The sequence below is a fragment of the Alosa sapidissima genome, chromosome 16, assembly GCF_018492685.1.
Source record: "Alosa sapidissima isolate fAloSap1 chromosome 16, fAloSap1.pri, whole genome shotgun sequence".
NCBI lineage: Eukaryota > Metazoa > Chordata > Actinopteri > Clupeiformes > Clupeidae > Alosa > Alosa sapidissima.
Genome location: NC_055972.1, coordinates 12,862,402 through 12,881,982, shown reverse-complemented (window position 1 = coordinate 12,881,982; position 19,581 = coordinate 12,862,402). Strand labels below are relative to the sequence as shown.

Here is a 19,581-nt window from a genome sequence, read left to right as displayed (position 1 = left end):
GATAAAAAGGCATCATACACATAATATACACATAAAACATAACATTATAGAAAATGTGGGATTGGTGATGCAAATGATCTGTTTCTCTCTCTCTTTCTCACTCTCTCTCACTCTCTCTATCTTCATCACTATAGGACCATAGGTCGAGTGGTGAGCCAGGTCCATGCGTTCCAGGAGTTTCCATACCCCTACGCCGCTGACCCAGAGTTCCAGGCCTACTTGCGCGTGCGCATCTCTCACCTGGGCTCCTGCGACGTGCCACTCCTCGCCGCAGACAACGAGGCCAACTTCCACCAGCTCCCCAGCAGTGACCGGCACTCGCGCCGCATCCAGGAGACTCTGCGCCGCGTCAGGGCCACCTTTCAGTGAGGCCATCTCTCCCCTTGCCGGACACGACAGTTTGATGCTATGACCCCCATCAGATCTGATTAAAACGAGGACGTGGGGAGCCTCATGATTGGGACATGGTGTTGTATACCAAGGCCAAAATGTGTTGGGTTTCAGTGGGTTTTGTGTGATGTCCCTGGTACACATGAATAAATACAGTACCTCCTGAATTGGCTGGACTGAGAAGGCAGAGGAGGATGTGTCCTGGGCCAGTGCAAGCCAGTACAACCGGGCTGACCGGGAGCAATGTATCCAACAGTGTGATGAATGTTGTTGGCAAGCGCAAGTCTGGTGTATTGTAATGTCGATCTTGACGTCCTACCAGTGTAAAGGGTTCTTGAAAAGGCCACACTAAATTATACAAGGTTTTATTTGTTTTAATGGTACAGTTTATAATGGTTGTGGCATCAGGATAGGCTAGTAAATGTTTCCTTCTCCACCGTGTAGCTATTTGGATGGCTACCCATAGTCACAAAAAAGCAGAAAGCATCTTATGGCCTGCTTGGGTGTGTTAACTGCTTCTCTTTCTTTTGATGCCAAAAAATGCATGGAGTGTGAAACAAAAGAGTAACCCATATCTAACCACAGTGATGAAAAAGTATTTTAAGATTCTTACGATTTTATCCAATTTTTGTTGCAGGGAGATGTCTGTGACTGATGCTAGTAAGGTTTGAATTTCCTGGGCAGTTACTGACTGGAGAGTGTTCTGTTGTTCAGGTGCCAGAGTGTGCCCGTGTTTTTATGAAACTGTCATTTTGACACTTCACTGCACTTCACAATATATTACAACAAGAAAACAACTTTATACTTTACAATTTACTTTAGGTAATGTACCAATTCTAATGTATGTTATTCAATAATGTCATTTTACGTACCTTACAAACATACATGCCCAGGCAGATAAATGGTGAAACATCTTAAAAGCATGTTGTTTTTTTTCTATAGCGATATAGCCATAGCGTGCCAAATTATTTGAATGGCGCCAGAATCTCTGTGCATAGGTGAAAGCATGGGGGGGGGGGGCAATTTGTCACGAAATTGTCACATTCGGAGCAAGGAAATAGCTCTCTTGGGGGGCTACCGTACCGAGTCTCCACTAAGGCTGACCCCTCCCTTATTGTTTTCTTGTGGGGGATCAGTGGCTGCAGCTTCAAAGCGACACAGATAAAGGCCGTAATTGGAAAGCAAAAGACGCCGAGCCCTCCAAGGTAGAGATCACCGATAAGGGAAACATTCAACATGCCGCGGACAGCATTGTTCTTACTAAACGATACTTTTAGTGCCATTGTGTCCTGGCCATAGGATGTCACGCAGGTCAAAGGGATTTAAACACTTTGAGGAGTTGCACACAGAGAGAATAAACGCCTCAGCGCTTCGCTTGTCTTCACCGAATCTGTTTTGTCTTTTAATCTTGGTCATGAATGACCCCTTAGTAACCAGTAAGATAGTATTTTCTTAAAATGTCGGAATTATATTTTCCCTGAAAATGTATGAATAAACCATCCACTAAATACTGAAAATCTTGAAGAAAACAGATGTGACTGAGTGCCTGATCTAACTGTCATTAGAATCACTCACATTCCATATTCCATAGAGGCTAATAATTTTAGGTTCCTTAAAATATGATTGGCGTATGACTTTTTGACTACTGTACATAAAGACTTGCAAGGATTTCTCTCTGCCCTTGTCTTTTCCTTCTCCACTGCCTCGACATTCCCTGATACCGAAGAGCACACATAAGCTGAATTTGCATTTGAACTGCTAGTCAATCAGACGTAATTGTGTGGCTACTGTAATGCCTTTGATCTGTGATGTTTAAACCAGACGAGGCCAAACGCTGACTGAGACAGTGGCGCCAGGTCACTCCGGGGCATGGAGGATGTGTTAATACCAAACCATTTGAACTGTATTGTTATTGCTATCAGTCAACAAGGAGCAGGGCAATTGCAGAATACTTTCGCAAGGAAAAGCAGCAGCAGACGGCTTTATGTGCATCTTACTCCGGTCGGCATAGTTTAGGCCTTATACAGAATTCAATTCATGGCTAATGTATCAGTGATATAAGTTTGCACATCCAGAACAATATTTTCATCGAAATTTTGAGGCATGCAAATATATTATGTGTGGAAATGTGCGTCATGTGACGCCAGAAATCTAATCGATTCAAATATATTATTTTGTTTTGGCAGCACTATGAGCATGCACGTGGACACCACACAACATGTTTTACTTTCTGTTTCCAATGTAACATGTTCACATGTATAAGCCATTAGAAACTGGTTTATACATTTATTAAACCCTAATATAAGACACCAGGAAAAAAACGTTTGATGTTCTGTCTGTTGATCCAGATGTTAGCAGCTTTTTCTTGCTGGGGTTGGACCGGACAGATAGTTGTGTGAGCTCGTGAGTTTCTCACAGACATCGTGGCGCCAGGCTTTCACACAATCACAGGATATGTAAATACTTCAACAACGACCCATTAGCCTTAATGATTGAGAATTGATCAGGCGTTAACGCACCTATCCATATGTAAATGACGGAGGGGTTCGGGGCCTATATAAAGACGGCCCTGGTTGTCATCCTGTCACAACACAGTCTGACCTCAATTGGATACAGTTCATTGCGCAAGAGACAGACAAGCCTTACTACAGCAAACATGGTGAAATACTTCTCCGTGGACTGGCTCATCCAGAGTGACACCCCAACCAACAAGGACCAGGAATCCAAGGACATGTCTTTTGCTCACTTCCGACCACATGTTCCTTGTGTGGTGCAGCCTCGTCAGCCGTCATCGTTTGACAAATCTTACCTTCAACCAAAGCCAAAAGTAAAGAAAAGTCTGGATTTCAACGATAAACACACGGAACAGGAGCCGGTCGTGACTCCAGCTTGCGGCCCAGCAGATTGCTCCTCACCAAGTAAGTTGCGCATGACAAATGATATTCCTTTATTACCGTCAACAGATGTGCATATAGAGCAAGGTCAGTTACATGTGTCTAATGACCCTTCTTTCTTTTTAAATTAAGTTTCAGAAATCAGTGGCTATTCTTCTGGCTATGAAAGCGAAGCGGCCTGCTCTGAATGCCCTTCCGTGGATGATGGGCTTGAAGCGGAGAGGGAGGGTGCTCAGCGCCGGGTCCGAACCAAGTTCACCCCAGAACAAATCCAGAAACTTGAGAAGATCTTCAGCAAACACAAATATCTGGATGCTGGGGAGAGAACCAAAACTGCCCTGAAGCTAAACCTCTCTGAAACACAGGTAAGCAGCCAAATCCAAATAACTGACCATACCATTTTATAGCCTATGCAACACGGATATTACCGGACGTGTCTGAACAATGTATTAATAATCATGTCTCACTATTTTAGGTGAGAACGTGGTTCCAGAACCGGAGGATGAAGGTGAAACGCGATGTCCAGGATTTGCGCGCTGAGTACCTGAACCCAGCGATGCCCACCATGATATACCCGGCAGTTCCATCCGTTCAGTACCACAGCTTCGGAGCACAGCAGATCCCCTTTGCCCCCACTGCCAGCATGCTCTACTCGCCCATGGGTCAACAATTGCCGGTTCAGCAGTTGATCACGCATCAGACTATCCACCCAGCAATGTCTGCAGCTTATTACTACTAATTGGCTATGAAAAAGACACTTAACCCCACTGCTGCTAACACTTATGCTGAAGTGCAATATTGTGTAATTTGTTGATTTGTATAAAGTACGCATATTCTTAAAATTTTGTAGAGATTGAAAAAAAAAACGTTTTTAAAAGTCTATTTATTGTCATTTTAAGCAAATAAAAATATATATGAATCTATTGATGATATGTCTGAGAGGTTTTTTTCCAGATAGTTAAGTCTCAAACATTAGAACAAACACAATATTGAATTTGTCTGCTGCATCATTACACTAGGTATAATAATAATGACATTCTATTAAAACGCATTGCTACACAGTCACTGCCAGTCATAGCAGTGACATCTTAGAATAGGAGGAAAGGGGATCATTGCATTCTGTGTGACATAGGCCTACACAAAGACATGATCTTCACCTAGCTCAACTTGGGTACATTTTCAGAGATTCATTCAATGTTAATCCTTTCCCAGTGAAGGCTAATGACATGGTGCTTTTACATTCATTTGGTTTAATGTTTTTTTCTTAACCAGAATCTACAGATTTACACACACATTTAATGCAAAAACTGTACAAATGTACACACAACGTGTTAATCAAAATACATCCTTGCACTGATATGCCATTTAAAAATGACAATGATTTCTGGGTAATTACACAGAATAAAATAATTCCAGTTCCGGACTATTTTAAAGGATGGCCTTGTGCTGTAAGCGTTGATCTTTAGAGCCCGCCATACTGGGGGCCTGTTCCATACTGTGCTTTCATATGCGTGTTAACTAATTCTGTTTGTCTCTGCCAGAGCATTTCAAACGCCAGCTAACGAGGAGATCATGACTGACAATTAGTACTAATTGCGTCGGTCATTGATGAGTTTACTCTTATCACAGGTACAGTATACTGGCTCCAGCATGTCTGGGCGACTGTATGGCGAGTACAGAGGAGGCGACAGGGAATGTTTGATAAGGTATGGATGGGATCAAGGAACCCTATCTGATACGATCTCAAAAGTAGTGATCATTGTTTAAGGTTTAATCTCAACTGACTAAAACCTGATCCATTTAATTAGTCGACCCATCGGTTAACAACTCTCACCTTTGCATTGTATTCAGAAACATGGCATTATTTCGTTTATTGCGTAATGTCGTGTGATATTTAGTTGGTGAGCTATTAGTGTAATTTAATTTCTGGGAAGCATCAACAAAGATGGACCCTTCTGGTAAAACATGTCCGTATTTCAAAAGATAATTCCTGGGCCACCGCAGGCCTCGTGTGTTTGCCTGGCGTCAGTAGCACTCCCAACGCCAATTCAGATTCTCATTTTAACAGAGATCAAACGAAACTCACTCACTTTCGGGGTAGCCATCGTGCCTGCTGAGGTGTTTAGACAATGAGCCCAAATGTCTAAAGGCAACAGCTGACGGGAGAAAGCCCGGTAGGCCTCTTTCAAACGCTACTGGTCCCGCCTTTTGATTGGAGTTACACAAACAGGATTTGCCCAGACACGTAGAGTAAAAAAACATAGCCTATCTATAGGCCTACCTGAAGGTATTATCAAATTCGTACAGAGCAGTCGATATTCTTCATGACTTCAAATAAATGGGCAATACCTTCAGTGGTCATCACTGTGGAAAATAAGGTCCCCGCCCAGCTCGGCCATGCACTAATCTTCGCTTGATGAGGAAAAGTTAGATGTAATCACTGTATCAGTCAGTTTATGATCATTTACTTCTGTGATTTCTGTTGACCACAAAAGCAGTCGTCTAGGCGCGGTGCGATACTCAGACTCACTGGCGCCTGGATATAACAAGTGTAGGCTACTGCATGTGTGAAAACGTACGATTGCGACACCTATTAGCTTCAATTACAACACCCATCAAATACTTATCGTTCCGTCGAGACCTCTTTACTTATGCAAATCCTGGTGGGATGACTGCTACATATAGGCTATGTCAGGCTGGGGCCTAAAGATACAGACTTAGTTTTGCTTGTCAAGCAACACAGCATTGGAGCACACAATGGCTAAACATTTCTCAGTGGAATGGCTTTCTCAAAGCTTTCATTCACCAGTAACTTACCTGAACACCTCGGATGACAGAATTCAGAGAAAAATCAACAAAGATACCTCCTGTGCGGATAGAAGATATACCATAGCAAACACGGATACTTCTGTTCTGTCAAATATGACTGACCTGTTGCAGACGGATACCGAGGATAATGGCAAGCAGGCTGCTACAGTCCCATCATCTCCTTCAGGTTGGTATCCCTATATGAAAGCATGGTGATTTTATATTTTCATTTGGGCATTGCAGGATTTATTATGGCCAATGTCATATGAGTAACCATATATGCTTGTTTTTATTAGGTAGTTGTGGCTACACATCAAGCTCTGAGAGCGAGGTAGGAGACATCTTAGACATGGGAGACATTGGTGAGGGGGAATCTGGTCCCAATCGAAGGATGAGAACCAAGTTTACCTCTGACCAGATATTTCGACTGGAAAAGGCATTCACTAAACACAAATACCTCGGTGCGACCCAAAGACGGAAAATCGCCGAGAAACTGCAACTCTCTGAAACTCAGGTGAGCAAAAATGAATGGCACAGTAGTGATTCTGGTTATGGTATATTTAGCTGTTGTGCAAGTATAGGACAGTCACTCGTTGAATAGAAACCTTATGATGTCATCATTAATACGGACTTATTCTAAATCGCAGGTGAAAACGTGGTTCCAGAACAGACGGATGAAACTCAAGCGTGATGTTCAGGACATGCGCGCAGACTATCTCGCTCCAAGTATTTTGCCATCCCTGGTCTTCCCAGCAGCCGCGGCATTTCAGCACCACGGCTTTGGTGGACAGCTCCTCGCCTTCCCATCAACTGCGCCCCATGTCTACCTGCATTCTGCGCAAAGTGTTCCCGCTCAACAGCTGAAACCTCAGCCTACAGTTGTCCACCCAATGATGCTTACCTCATGTTACTACTAAGTTGATGCCACTTGTTGCCGAACAGTCAAATCTCTGTGCCTTAATGTTTTTTTTTAGTTTTTTGTTTAATCTAGAATATCAACAGCTCTAATAAGCTAAGGCTCTGGGACACTGTCTATTACAAAAAAAGCACTACCTGCTGTATGTTTTAAAAAGTTTAATTTATGCTCTGTATATCTGTATAAAAGTATATTCAAATGTTTAAAGAGAATGTCTTTCGTAATAAATAGGTTTTACGTTTTGCTGACAACATGTATCTTGCTTCTGATTCATAACCCTACGCCAACCTCTATTCGACTAAGTGCAGTGAAATGACATTCCAATGTTGTCCATTCAAGGATGGTCTGAATTAAGGTTCAATGATATAGAGTTGTAGTTTATTATTAATATAATACTTCCGCACATTCACAGATAATGAAAGGTGATTGCAATATCAATGTCATGCTATTTCTCAGAGAGGACACAGATGGAGAATAGCCTACAGTGCACACCATACTGATCAGTCTACAAAAGCCACAGACCTGGCAATATCTTTTGTTATGGAAGATTTCTGCCTAAGTGTTTTTCTAATTATTTAAATAGTTTACAGAATTGTGTGTGAAGTGTGATCCACTGTGAGCATACTGACCTAGGCCAAGTGGTGTTGTGGCCTACTTTGTTCACTTACAAATGCAGATACGTGGGTTTGAATTTGAGTCTCATTATAGGCATAGCCAATTCACTGTTAAGATATGTGTCCAATGATTTAATCTCCGCCAGATGCAATGTAAAAGACGGCAGTCTCATGATGTGCGCCTTGTGTCCAGACAGAGTGACAGAGTCATTTTCTTTCCCACCCAGCGGCGCAGTCCGAAGTCTGTGTCCATTTACATCTTCAAAGAGACTTCAAAGCCTCCGTAACTACATGTGCTTCATGCGGCGAGTTCGCACCTTGTGTTGAGGTGCTGAAACCTGGCGCCCTAAAGTCTGCCAGCAGTGCATATTACATCGAGAAGTCATTTACCACCAGCCCCCGTTTAATAGACTTGCGATGCAGCAAGTACCTCGTCATTGATCCTTTGAATGTATTTATAACAGGGCTGCTGTCTCTCTCACACAGGATGCCACCATCAGTAGGTTCTTCTCGTCCTTTTTAGATTCCGCGGAAATTGTAAAATGCGCATTTTTGCAAGGGTTCATGCAAACGTGTCATCAGTGACTGAATGCTGAAAATCCATTTAACATTAGTCGCCTTGAAACAGAGTTGGAGATGAAGTTGAGGAAATACATAGGATCATGTCCATCTATTGATCCATTCTGTCATTTGCCCATATATTCATTAATTAATCAAGTCATTCTAGTGTATAGGCCTCGATATTTTTGTGATTTGAAGAAATATTTGATACCATTGGAGACGCTGGTAGACACCATAGAACCTATGAGGTTCATTAGGTGCAATATAGGTTTACCATTATGAAGACATGTCTGTGGGTGATCCTCCACTGATCTCAAAAGAAAAGTATTCAGATTTTAGACCAAGGGTGTTGCTCACCGTGCGTGTTTGTGAAGTAGACTAGGTCCATGTGGTCTTTTACATCTGCTAGTGTAGAGCATTGCAGATATGAAAACTGTCAAATAATTCTCTCTGGAAAGGCATCGACCCTGGAGAATGAAGAAATGTGTGTTGGTTTATCAAATAAGAATAGTTTGAAAAGTTTTGATATCTGAGACGCATACCACAAGGTGGTGCCATTTGTCCCCGAAATTAAAGAGTGGCCTAGACAACGGACCAACGAGTTTAAAACGATTTTCAGGTGACTTAGGTGTTTAAGAGTCTAATTAAGAGTTAACTGTTCGTTCATTCTCTCAAAAGATGGGAAGAGATCAAGAAATGTGTCAATAAATCTGTTGGCTTCTGGAGTCATTGACAGTGTTTTCACACCTCTTTAACTAATCCATCTGCTACTCACAAATATGTGAGCTCTGAACTTTCTTTTGCTCTCTCTCTCTATCACACCACACCCACTCACACCCACCCACACCCACACACACACACACACAAGCCATGTTTCATTTAAGTATTGGATTAGGAATGCTTTCCTAAAGGTACCTTTTATAATTTGAGTGGAGCAATGTCATTTATATTGGCTGCCTGGTGTAAATGACTCTATCCACACTCTTAATGGTTGCATTGTCCTATTTATTAAATGACGTCAAATACCATCTCAACCAATAGCTTATGCATCACAAATATAATTTTATTAGAGTATTTCAAACCATACACAAAATATCCCCACATGTATTATCTGGCATGACAACCAATTTACTGAAAAAAAAAAGTCATCTATTCAAGCTGAAAGCCTTCTCTAAGTCCCCAAGTACCTGTTTTAATTTAGAAATGCAGCGCTGCAAAACGAAAGATTAAGACAGGATTTATTAAAATAGATGACCTCCCCAACCAAGTATAACAGCATTTAAGCTGATCAAACAAACACAAGACAGACAATTACACACACAAACACATTTGAGAATTTCTTTGATTTTTTTTATTATTGAATCAGCACTTTACACTGCAACTGAAAACATGTCTCTAATGCTTGCTGTACCATTCCTCAACCCCTCTCTAAAGACTACTGTGAAATGGCAGTACAGACAGTTCATCTATCTCACTCTCTCTCTCACACACACCCACACACACACAGACACACACACCAACAAACTTTTGCTCTGGTTGAAATCAGCAGAGGAGCAGGAGAAAACACGGCGATGGCTCGCTCAGGCACAAGACCACATGACACAGCCTTGGGCTGTTGGTTGGCACCAAGTGGAATACCTCAACAGCCCCCTTTTCCCATGCCTTATGCCTCTTTAAAGCAACATCTCAAAGAGGTATATGCATAGGAAAAAGAAACAGCGAGTGAGAGCTGGAGAATGCGCAGCCTGCCACCTGATCACTGAGAGGGAGAGAGACAGACAGAGAGACTGAGGGAGAGAGACAGACATAGAGAGTGAGAGAGAGAGAGACAGACAGAGAGACTGAGGGAGAGAGACAGACATAGAGAGTGAGAGGGAGAGAGACAGACAGAGAGACAGAGGGAGAGAGACAGACATAGAGAGTGAGAGGGAGAGAGACAGACAGAGAGACTGAGGGAGAGAGACAGACATAGAGAGTGAGAGGGAGAGAGACAGACAGAGAGACTGAGGGAGAGAGACAGACATAGAGAGTGAGAGGGAGAGAGACAGACAGACAGAGGAATAGTCATACCAGCTTTTCCAAAAGGCCTTGAATAATACATATATAATACTAATACTAATACACATTTAAATGTACAAAGGACCAACCGAATAAGCAAATCCCGAGCAAATGTATGTGTCTAAGCAGGCCGTTGCATCATCCACACATTAAATGTATGCTTTTAAGGAAATGAAGCACCAATAGCAAATAATAAGAGGCCTATAATGAAGAGTAGTAGTAATACAGTTGAGTAGCAAGCTAATGCAAACTATTCACAGAGACTACAACTTTCTTTTCAGTGCCCTCACCCATAGTGCCCTAAACGAACGGCAATGGAAAGTAGAAAAGTCATTTCTTACCCCGTTGAGCGTCGAGCAGATCTCCTGGCTGGGTGCTGTCTCCCCTTGGGAATATATCTCTTGCCAGAGACCTTGAAGATGTTTTAGGGAAGACAGAGTAGCTGTTTTTCTCTCACTCCTTCTCCTTCTCCCGGCCCGCCTCCTCCAGGCTGAGGGCCATCGCTTGCACCTGCACAGACAACATACACACACACACACACACACACACACACACACACACACTCATGCGCGTACACACAAATACTTGGACACACAAATGTCTTGATTACACTTGCACACAGTCATATGTCAAACCCATAGAAGACCATATGTATTCTGAAATAGGCACACAGTGTTAAGCATGCAGACATTGATAGTTACATGCAATCAATCACAAAACCACATGTTAACACATTCAGATTTGGAATGTTATTTATCTACCGTGTATTCACAATTTTACAAATTCATTGCAAGGCAATGCGATCTCACCTGTCTTTTTCACACACACACACACACACACACACACACACACACACACACACACACATACACACATACACACACACACACACATACACACAAACACACACACACACACACACACACACACACACACACACACACACACACATACACACACACACACACACACACACAAGGACAGATTGACAGATACATGCTCTCTCTCTCTCTGACATACACACACACACACACACACACTCAATCTCTCTCTCTGACACACACACACAGACGCACACACAGGCAGACCCCGCTGACATACACACACACACACACACACACACACACACACACTAACTCACCCAAACAGCTACAGAAAGTGCTACAAACATGGTGGTGCCATCTTAAATAACAGTCCGATTGGCTGGCACCAGTTCCCATTGTCCTAGACATGGACGCTCGTTCTGAGACATCACACTCGCTATCTGGCCCCTCGGACGTCAGCGGCGGCGGTGGTGATGGTGGTAACAGCAGTAGAAAGGGAGGGAGGGAGGGAGAGAGAGAAAGGCCGGTTCCCTGGGACGGCCCGTTCCCTGGGTTCTCAGATCCTCTTATCTCCCAGGGTCTCAGGCCTCCCCAGTGCCAGCACAGGCCCCGGGCTCCAGGAATCAAGGACTCAGGCAAGGCCTCGGAGGAAGCGATGGGGATCTGCATAATAAATAGCAGTCTCACTCGGATACACACACACACACACACACACACACAGATGCACACACGTGCACACACACACACACAGATGCACACACACACACAGATGCACACACGTGCACACACACACACACAGATGCACACACACACACACACACACGCGCGCGCACACACACAAGTGCACGCACGCACACACACACACACAAACACACACACACACAACATACACATGAGCACATGATACATGTATGTAGTCCACCCACACACAGTGAGGCCCTCAGAGGTAAAGCAGCCATGCGTGTTAAGGTTTGTGTTGCCCTCACAGGGCATCAAAATACAATTAATTAGACTCCTTTCCCTGCATTCCAGGCACATGAACCATTTCTCCCATCATGGCAGAGAATCCTCACAGAAGTAGAGCAAGGTGAAGCACATGTTGTGTGTAGGCCTATAAGTTGGAGTGTGTTCCACTACCTTTGAAGTTGGTGAATGGTAGAAAAGCAATGTGTTACATGCACAGACACTGTGGAATTACACAGAGCATACTTTCACCTCCCAGAATGTTTTGCTGTGACCCCTGGTGCCCTAGCATGAGGTGTAAAGATAATCACCATGGTTACATGGCTGGATGAAAAGATAATAATATGGCAGTATTCGCATCGACGACTATGAGTCATTTTCAATTGTGACCCAACTTTGCATACATAGAGTTGGTGCCTCAGGACTCGTACCTATCTCTTCAACACACACACACACACACACACACACACATGCACACACACACACGCACACACACACGCACACACACACGCACACACACACACACCCACACATTCACAACCTTTTGACCACCCAATCACGCCACAAAATGAACAGGCAGTGACCTCTCATAGGTGGCCTTTCTCAATAACTGCTCTGACAGTAAAGCACACAGCATTCATTATATGGCAAGCATGCTGGCTATTTAACACAACTGTGGACCATAGGGAACAAAGTGTTTGCTTCCTCGTCCTCCACAACCACAACTCTCTCTCTCGCGCACACACACACACACACACACACACACAAACACACACACACAAACACACAAACACACACACACACACACACACACACACACACACACACACACACACACACACACACACACACACACACACACACACAAACACACACACACACACTGTATTTTCCTTTCGCCATGCTTCTGGAGATTTTTAGGATGGTGCACAGGAGACTTCTGTGGCCTAGTGCCTTCATCAAAATGCTCTAATGGAATTCCGAGACTAATTTGGCTTTTAGAGGAGTGGGCTTTAAACCCATCCCACCCCCTTTAATTGGGTCTGTTTTTTTCTTTTCACGTGCGGTGTTTTTTTTCTGTGTCAGTGTTTTTCCGAGTTTCACAATGAGGGGGGAAATTGTGCGGTGGCAAGCATAAATGTCTTTCCTCGGTAGAAAACACATGCTCCTTGTTGGCCTGAAGTCTTAATGGACCTGCTATTCGCAGTTACAATAACCTGCCGGCAAGCACAAGCATTGAGGTCCAGAATGTGACTGTGTATTTTTTCAAAAGTCTCAAGTCAAGTTAACCTTGGCTGACACCAATTAACCTGAAGTAGTCTTATAATGTTGCTTGTCATTGATCACGCTTTCAAGTGAGTCAAATGGATGTCTGTCAGTTGCTGATATTTAAGGAAAGCACGTTCAGGTAAAATAATACACGAGTTTGAATGTAGAGTCAAGGGTGTGTGTGTGTGTGTGTGTGTGCGTGTGCGTGTGCGTGTGCGTGTGCGCGTTTGCGTGTGCGTGTGCGTGTGCGTGTGTGCATGTGCGTGCATGTGTGGGCGTGCACATGTGCTTACAGGCTATGATGCAAAATGAAAGCTAAGAAGTTACAGTGAAATACTCATTCTCAAGGTTGCCAGGGAATAACAGTGTAGACTTTGCAGGAATGCTTTACTGTATGTGCCTTGTGACTTTTATTTTTATATAATTAAGCATTGAGCATTGTTGCATTATGAATTCATTTTGTAATTGATTTTGCCTTTTTAGATTGTAACTTAATTAAAATTTAAACTGCTACATTGTGCACAAAGGATCTCTCTCCCTCTCTTTCTCTCTGCCTATGTGTCTGTGTGTTTGTGTGTGTGTGTGTGTATGTGTGTGTGCGTGTGTGTGTGTGCGTGTGTGTGTGTGTGTGTGTGTGTGTGTGTGTGTGTGTGTGTGTGTGTGTGTGTATGTGTGTGTGTATGTGTGTACATGACCAATATTAAGATTTCACTACTTATTACCTTCGTGAAATTATTTTCAATTGTTTGCAGGATGGAAAGAAGACTTGATCATGCTATTAAATATCATTACAAGAGCACTCCAAGACAGTAATTATCATTTCAATGCTGGGTAATTAACGATGACTATAATGATTATGATTTCTTATAATAGCTGGCAGTGGCTTAAGCATAACCATCAAATGGAACGGCAGAAGTTCATTAAGTCATCCAAGACCACAGTCAAAGTGGCAGACGATCTGAGGCGGCAACTTTCTCACCCTACACCGCACTTTCTACTTGAAATGTCAGTGTCTACTGCACAACTCTTACACCTACGGAAGGTGTTTAATCAGCTGAATCGCAATATGGTAGTTTTAGATAGATGTGAGTGAGGAGTACGGAGGACAGTGCTTAGGAGGAAAGTGCTTTTGTCGAAGTAGCATGTGACATGTGCGTGGGTGACCTTGTTTGAAAGTGTGAAAGGGCTGCAGGAGTGATGATAAGTGGTTATAAAAAGATGCCATATGCTGCATTTTAAAAAGCACGCTCAAACAGCAGGAGGCTGATGGAGGATCTTTTAACACAATTAGAAACTCCTCTGACACCAGCTGACTTTACTGACACAAAGACTGAAATAAACCTGAGCTGATTCTGTTTAAGATTAGATTTAGTAGCACTTTATTTTACGGAACCATTAATTAACCATTGATATAATATGTGTATGTATTAGTCCTCAATAACATCTGTATTAAGTGTCAAGTGTCATTACACATTTGTTAGAATTTCTTAGAATTTCTTATTCTTACTCAATAGGTGATTTATTCTGGGTAAATCCTTAATAAATGACTAGTTGGTCTTGATCTAAGGTTATTGATATATAGTATGAGTGAAAATATAAACTTTATATCCTTCTAATACATTGTCATAATATGTCACTATCCTGTCGTTATAAGTCACATATTCAGACAGTGTATTATGAGTCTATAAACTTTCTATTTTAAGCCATACTATATACCATTAACTTAAGGATTCACCAAGAATAAATGACCAACTGATTAAGAATAAAAAATTGTTAAATAAAGACCTAATACATGTGAGATGATACTTAATATAGACCTTGTTGAGCACGAATACATACTGTACACATATTAGTTGTGTATGTATTTGTTAATACATAATATATGTATTACAGTAATGGTTAACATTGTGTTCCCTAAATTAAAGTGTTACCAGATTTATTTTCTTTGGGACAGATCTTTCTTAGAAGATATTGTCTGGAGAGTCCATGGCTGAATGCACAACTAAATGTTTTGTTGTAAGTCACCCTATGCAAACTATCGTTTGCTATGAGTGGCTGGCTGGCTCGCTAACAGTGGCCCATGTACAGAAATGTTGATTAATGTGTGTTGTCCTGGTAAATGAATGAATGAATGGATGGATGGATGGATGGATGAATGGATGAATGGATGAATCTTTCTTAGAAATTCATTACAAGACATTTTTGGTGGAAGCTTGTTTGGGGACATGGGCATTAAGAGACAGAGAGTAATGAAGAGCATATCAGTGTATAATGATATGATTCATGTTCTAACATATAGTATGGATCCTTTCAACAATAAAAACAAAAACAATGCTTGAACGTTCTATTTGGGCCCCAATCTACTTCCTCTGCATTAAAATAACACATGGAATGTTAAAAAGGAAGCCATGTGGGGCCAACTATGATGCTGATAATGGAACTCTCTTGAAAGGGTCTATAGCTCCAAAGCCCACATATGCTTCACAAAGGGTCACATCCCCTCCCATAACTCTCTGTAATGTATCTCAGATCTGTGGTGTTTTGTGCTGGTGTGTAATGTCAAATGGAACAAGGCCAACCCCAATTACGTCTGACAGGAAGGATATTTATTTCAGTGACCTTCAACACTGGGCTTTCCATCTTGGGAGTGGGTGACCTTAATAGATACAGATACTCATTTTATTTGAGGTGTGGAAGAAAGTTTTGTCATCTCAAAGTTCACACGATTGTCCGAGGCTCAACTGTACATTGGACAGCTGTATGGTGTGTCCACTCTTTCTTTCTGCATGCTTAAAGCTGGGGATTCTTACACCTGTGTTGCCTCACCTTGATCTCTCTCTTTCTCTTCCTCCCTATCTGTCTCATTCACTCTCTCCCTCTTTGTTTGTGTGAGTTAAGTTCTCCTCCCTCTCTTTCCGGACTCAGTCGCTCCATGGCGCACCGACAGCTGGAGATAGAGGGTCCCAGGACTCCTCTAATAAGAGCCAATCAGCATCAAGCATGGGGCTGACAGAATGGGGCCAGGGGTGGAGGAAGCACATACATGGAGACACACACACACACACACACACACACACACACACACAATTACAAAATCACATATTTGATTCAACATAAACATGCTTACGTACACATCTAGGCTTGCATAGGTATAGAAATGTGTGGTTGAACAATGAAGGGAAAAGAAAAGACAATACTGCAGATAGAATCCTTATCCGTCCGATCACCTCTACAAAATGTCTGCTCTCCACAACCATGCCCAGCCTCATGTCTAAACCGCAAACTGCAGCCCAGACACGCTTCTTATTCAGGCCTACTAATCTCTTCCTATCTCCTCCTCCTCCAAGCTTTGATGTTGCTCTCGTTGTTGTTCTGACAAGGTGACTATTAGTTCACCATATCCCTGGGCCATTGCATGCTTGTCAGATATGTTGATCATACATCTATCAGCCATGTCTGAGATGATAGCCCAGTCAGGCAAACAGCATTCACCTTTCAGTGTCTCACTGGGCTCTCGTGACGTGTGTAAGTCCACATCCAGTAACTGTGCACTCAAAGCAACCGAGAGTCCTTCATAGTCCATTTTCCATGGGTAAGCACTTGAAAAATGAGAGGGGGAAATAAATGAATACAAATAGATATTGTTCAATAAATTAAGTGTTCAATAAATTAAAATGTATCTTTTTAACAATAAAATAGTGGTGTGTGTGTGTTGGAGTGTGTGTGGGTGTGGGGGGTCTCCAAATGGTGTCCAAGTGGATGTAACTGTGTTACTGTATCCCTGATCATGTTTCAGCCCTCCACCGGTCAGTGCTCAAACCTGCATCTTGCAGCAACTTGGATTGTAAGGTGAGCATGCTAGCAAGGGAACTAAAACTTGAGTTTCATAATCTCTTACTAGTATGTCTCTTAAGGCATCAGCTGACTACCGTTACCCAGACGTGAGGTCAGTGTCTATTTAACTAGCCTTAGTCTCTATTAACACGTGGGTCCTTATCTCTTTTGACCAGTAATTTGGTCTTCTCTCCCCAGCTCAATTCCCTGCTTCACCCGTCCCCTTGCCATTTGTGGAGACTGAATCGGCTGTGCCCTCTCCTGAACACGCAGTCGCCTCGTCGCCTGGAGGTGGATCGCACCAGCTCCCAGCACCTGCCAGCCGCTGTCAAAGACATTTCAATTTGCACAGGTCCCCGGGGGAGGTCTGTGCAAATTACCACTTCAAAGCCAAAGCTGGTGACAGAAAGGGCTCCCTCACGGCCGCGCCCCGAAGGACTCTTCCCCGGGACTGGCGGCTAATTTGTGACTCTCGTTTGGTTTCTCTCATTCTGTCTTTCTTTCTCTCTTTCTCTCTCTCACTCCCGACGCTCGCATGGTGTGTGTCTCATCCGTGAACTAAACAAAAGAGTGTGCGTGCTGTGTGCTGTTGACTCTTCCCACGTGTGTGTGTGTGTGTGTGTGTGTGTGTGTGTGTGTCACAGTTTCGGATTTTGAAATCTGGGCCTATAGCAGTTCCCACAAGTTGCTGTTTGTGCGTCTCAGAACCTCCACATGTGTTGATTTGATCTCCGTTAATTGTGCTGTAATGCCGCTATTAGAGATCAAACGCTAATTAATGAAATATTTAGGACCCACTTATTCTGCTGTGTGGGCTTGCTCTTTCGATCATATTGCTTTGAAGTCCATGGTAGACAGTTTCTTCCCTTTTCTATTTATCCTATCTATTGTCTCATTGTCCTTTCACACAGGAAATGTTAAGCAGGGAAGGTGCTTGATCTTTGCTCTTTTTGACGATGCACCATCCTCCCTGGATTTTCTACTATACGACTGAAATGTACCTCAAGGCACACTCAAATAGTAATGCACACACTCTCTCTATGTCTCTCTCTCTCTCTCTCTCTCTTTCTCTCTCACTCTCTTTTACTCTGTCCTCTGTGAATCACTGTCCCTGGGAAATCAGACTAAATGACGTTGCTCAGCAAACTCCCATCCCTTCAGCTTGGAGCAGATAACGCAGAAATGGATAGCTTGTCTCTTCCACGTGGTGGGAACTGGAGGGGGAAAGAGATAAGCAGACCTGCTGGGCCCTCTTTTCAGCACAGGGAGTTCTTGGACACCCTGATACCAGGCTGTGGAGGTGGTGATGACCAGAGGTCAGCTTAGAATCCCCAATCCAGTGCATTCAGAGAGTCCACTGGGAAGAAGGTGTGACCGTGCATCAATATTACACTATTATATTATATGTTAATGTGCATGAGAAACACTCGAGTCCATGATCATGTCTCTATGGGCTTTGATTTATTGACACAGGTGTGTGTGTGTGTGTGTTTGATGATGATGCCTGTGTAACATTTGCCCAGCTCTAAAGACAGATGTGATATTGAAAAAAACAGGCTTTTCAAAGCCTGTCAAGGCCTCACAAACTAGTCAAGAGAAGCTCAAGGCACACATTTTTTTACCTCAGGTCCAATCTGTATTTACTTTTCGTTGTGCATTCAAGGGCAACAGCAATTCTACTTTAAGACACACAAGGTCAACACACACATTTTACAGTAATGTGAATGCTTTCAATGAAAGGCACAAATAGCCCAGGAAAACTGGACACAGCACAGACATACCCAATCACAGGTCAACGTGTCCAGAACATGTTCTTAAGTATATCCGTGAAAGCAAAGACTAAATCATAGACAAAGACCACTGCAATACCTTTTTTTATTATTATTCATCAAACTGGACCTTCAGAGACCCCCCCCACCACCACATACACACACACACACACACCCTTTCCCTATGGTTTTACTTCTGTGCAGCATCTCAAAGATTTCCCGTGTGGCATCAGGGGAACAGGCCGCTCAGTGGATGACATGACTTCCTGTGATCTGCTGCTGGTTCTGTAGGGCAGGCGCTTTTGTTGCATGCAGGCAGCGCTGAGCGGAGATGACAGCCACGGGAAGGCAGGAAAACAAACCTTGCGAAACGTGTCAGAGGCACTTCGCCGCATCCAGAGAGCAGGCGGGACGTCTCCGTGTTGGTGGCACATCCAGTCGCCGTGTACTCTCCAATGGGAGTGCATGCAGCTTGGAAAGTGATTATTTTGTGGAGGCCAGTATTTTATAAATGGTTAGGTTGTGTAAACTGTGTGTGTGTGTGTGTGTGTGTGTGTGTGTGTTTGTGTGGAGACAAAAAGAGAAAGAGAGAGAAAAGAAAGGCAGAGAGGGATTCCCAGATAATGTTTTGTTCAGTTCAGTTTGTTTTTTAGGCTTATAAGATTTCACCTCAACCGAGAT

General features: G+C 43.1%; 2 protein-coding genes and 1 long non-coding RNA gene across 3 annotated transcripts in view; 2 read left to right on the top strand and 1 right to left on the bottom strand.

Annotated features, from left to right (window-relative positions):
* The window catches only part of LOC121685456 (kinase non-catalytic C-lobe domain-containing protein 1), a 31,623-nt gene extending 29,849 nt beyond the window's left edge, over positions 1-1,774 (top strand). Inside the window, exon 30 of the mRNA XM_042066001.1 lies at positions 135-1,774. Coding sequence (XP_041921935.1) covers positions 135-369 — 235 coding nt within the window. The 3' untranslated portion in view covers positions 370-1,774. The remainder of the gene's footprint in view (positions 1-134) is intronic.
* Positions 1,775-2,776: 1,002 nt separating this feature from the next.
* Positions 2,777-4,044, top strand: LOC121685457 (homeobox protein vent1-like). Its single transcript, XM_042066002.1, has 3 exons — positions 2,777-3,308; positions 3,417-3,649; positions 3,760-4,044. Exons 1-3 carry the CDS (start codon positions 2,924-2,926, stop codon positions 4,021-4,023), a joined length of 882 nt encoding a protein of 293 aa, XP_041921936.1. The 5' UTR covers positions 2,777-2,923; the 3' UTR covers positions 4,024-4,044.
* Positions 4,045-9,519: 5,475 nt separating this feature from the next.
* Positions 9,520-10,777, bottom strand: LOC121685458. Its single transcript, XR_006023363.1, has 2 exons — positions 10,583-10,777; positions 9,520-9,970 (listed from the first exon to the last, which is right to left on the bottom strand). It is a non-coding gene; the product is annotated as an uncharacterized LOC121685458 (long non-coding RNA).
* Positions 10,778-19,581: the final 8,804 nt, after the last annotated feature.

Bases quoted from the DNA above. Each gene is read 5' to 3' on its own strand.
- LOC121685457 (XM_042066002.1), top strand. From the start codon at position 2,924: ATGACGGAGGGGTTCGGGGCCTATATAAAGACGGCCCTGGTTGTCATC. The intron at 3,309-3,416 runs GTAAGTTGCGCA...TTTTAAATTAAG, and splicing joins AGCAGATTGCTCCTCACCAA to TTTCAGAAATCAGTGGCTAT. The intron at 3,650-3,759 runs GTAAGCAGCCAA...TCACTATTTTAG, and splicing joins TAAACCTCTCTGAAACACAG to GTGAGAACGTGGTTCCAGAA.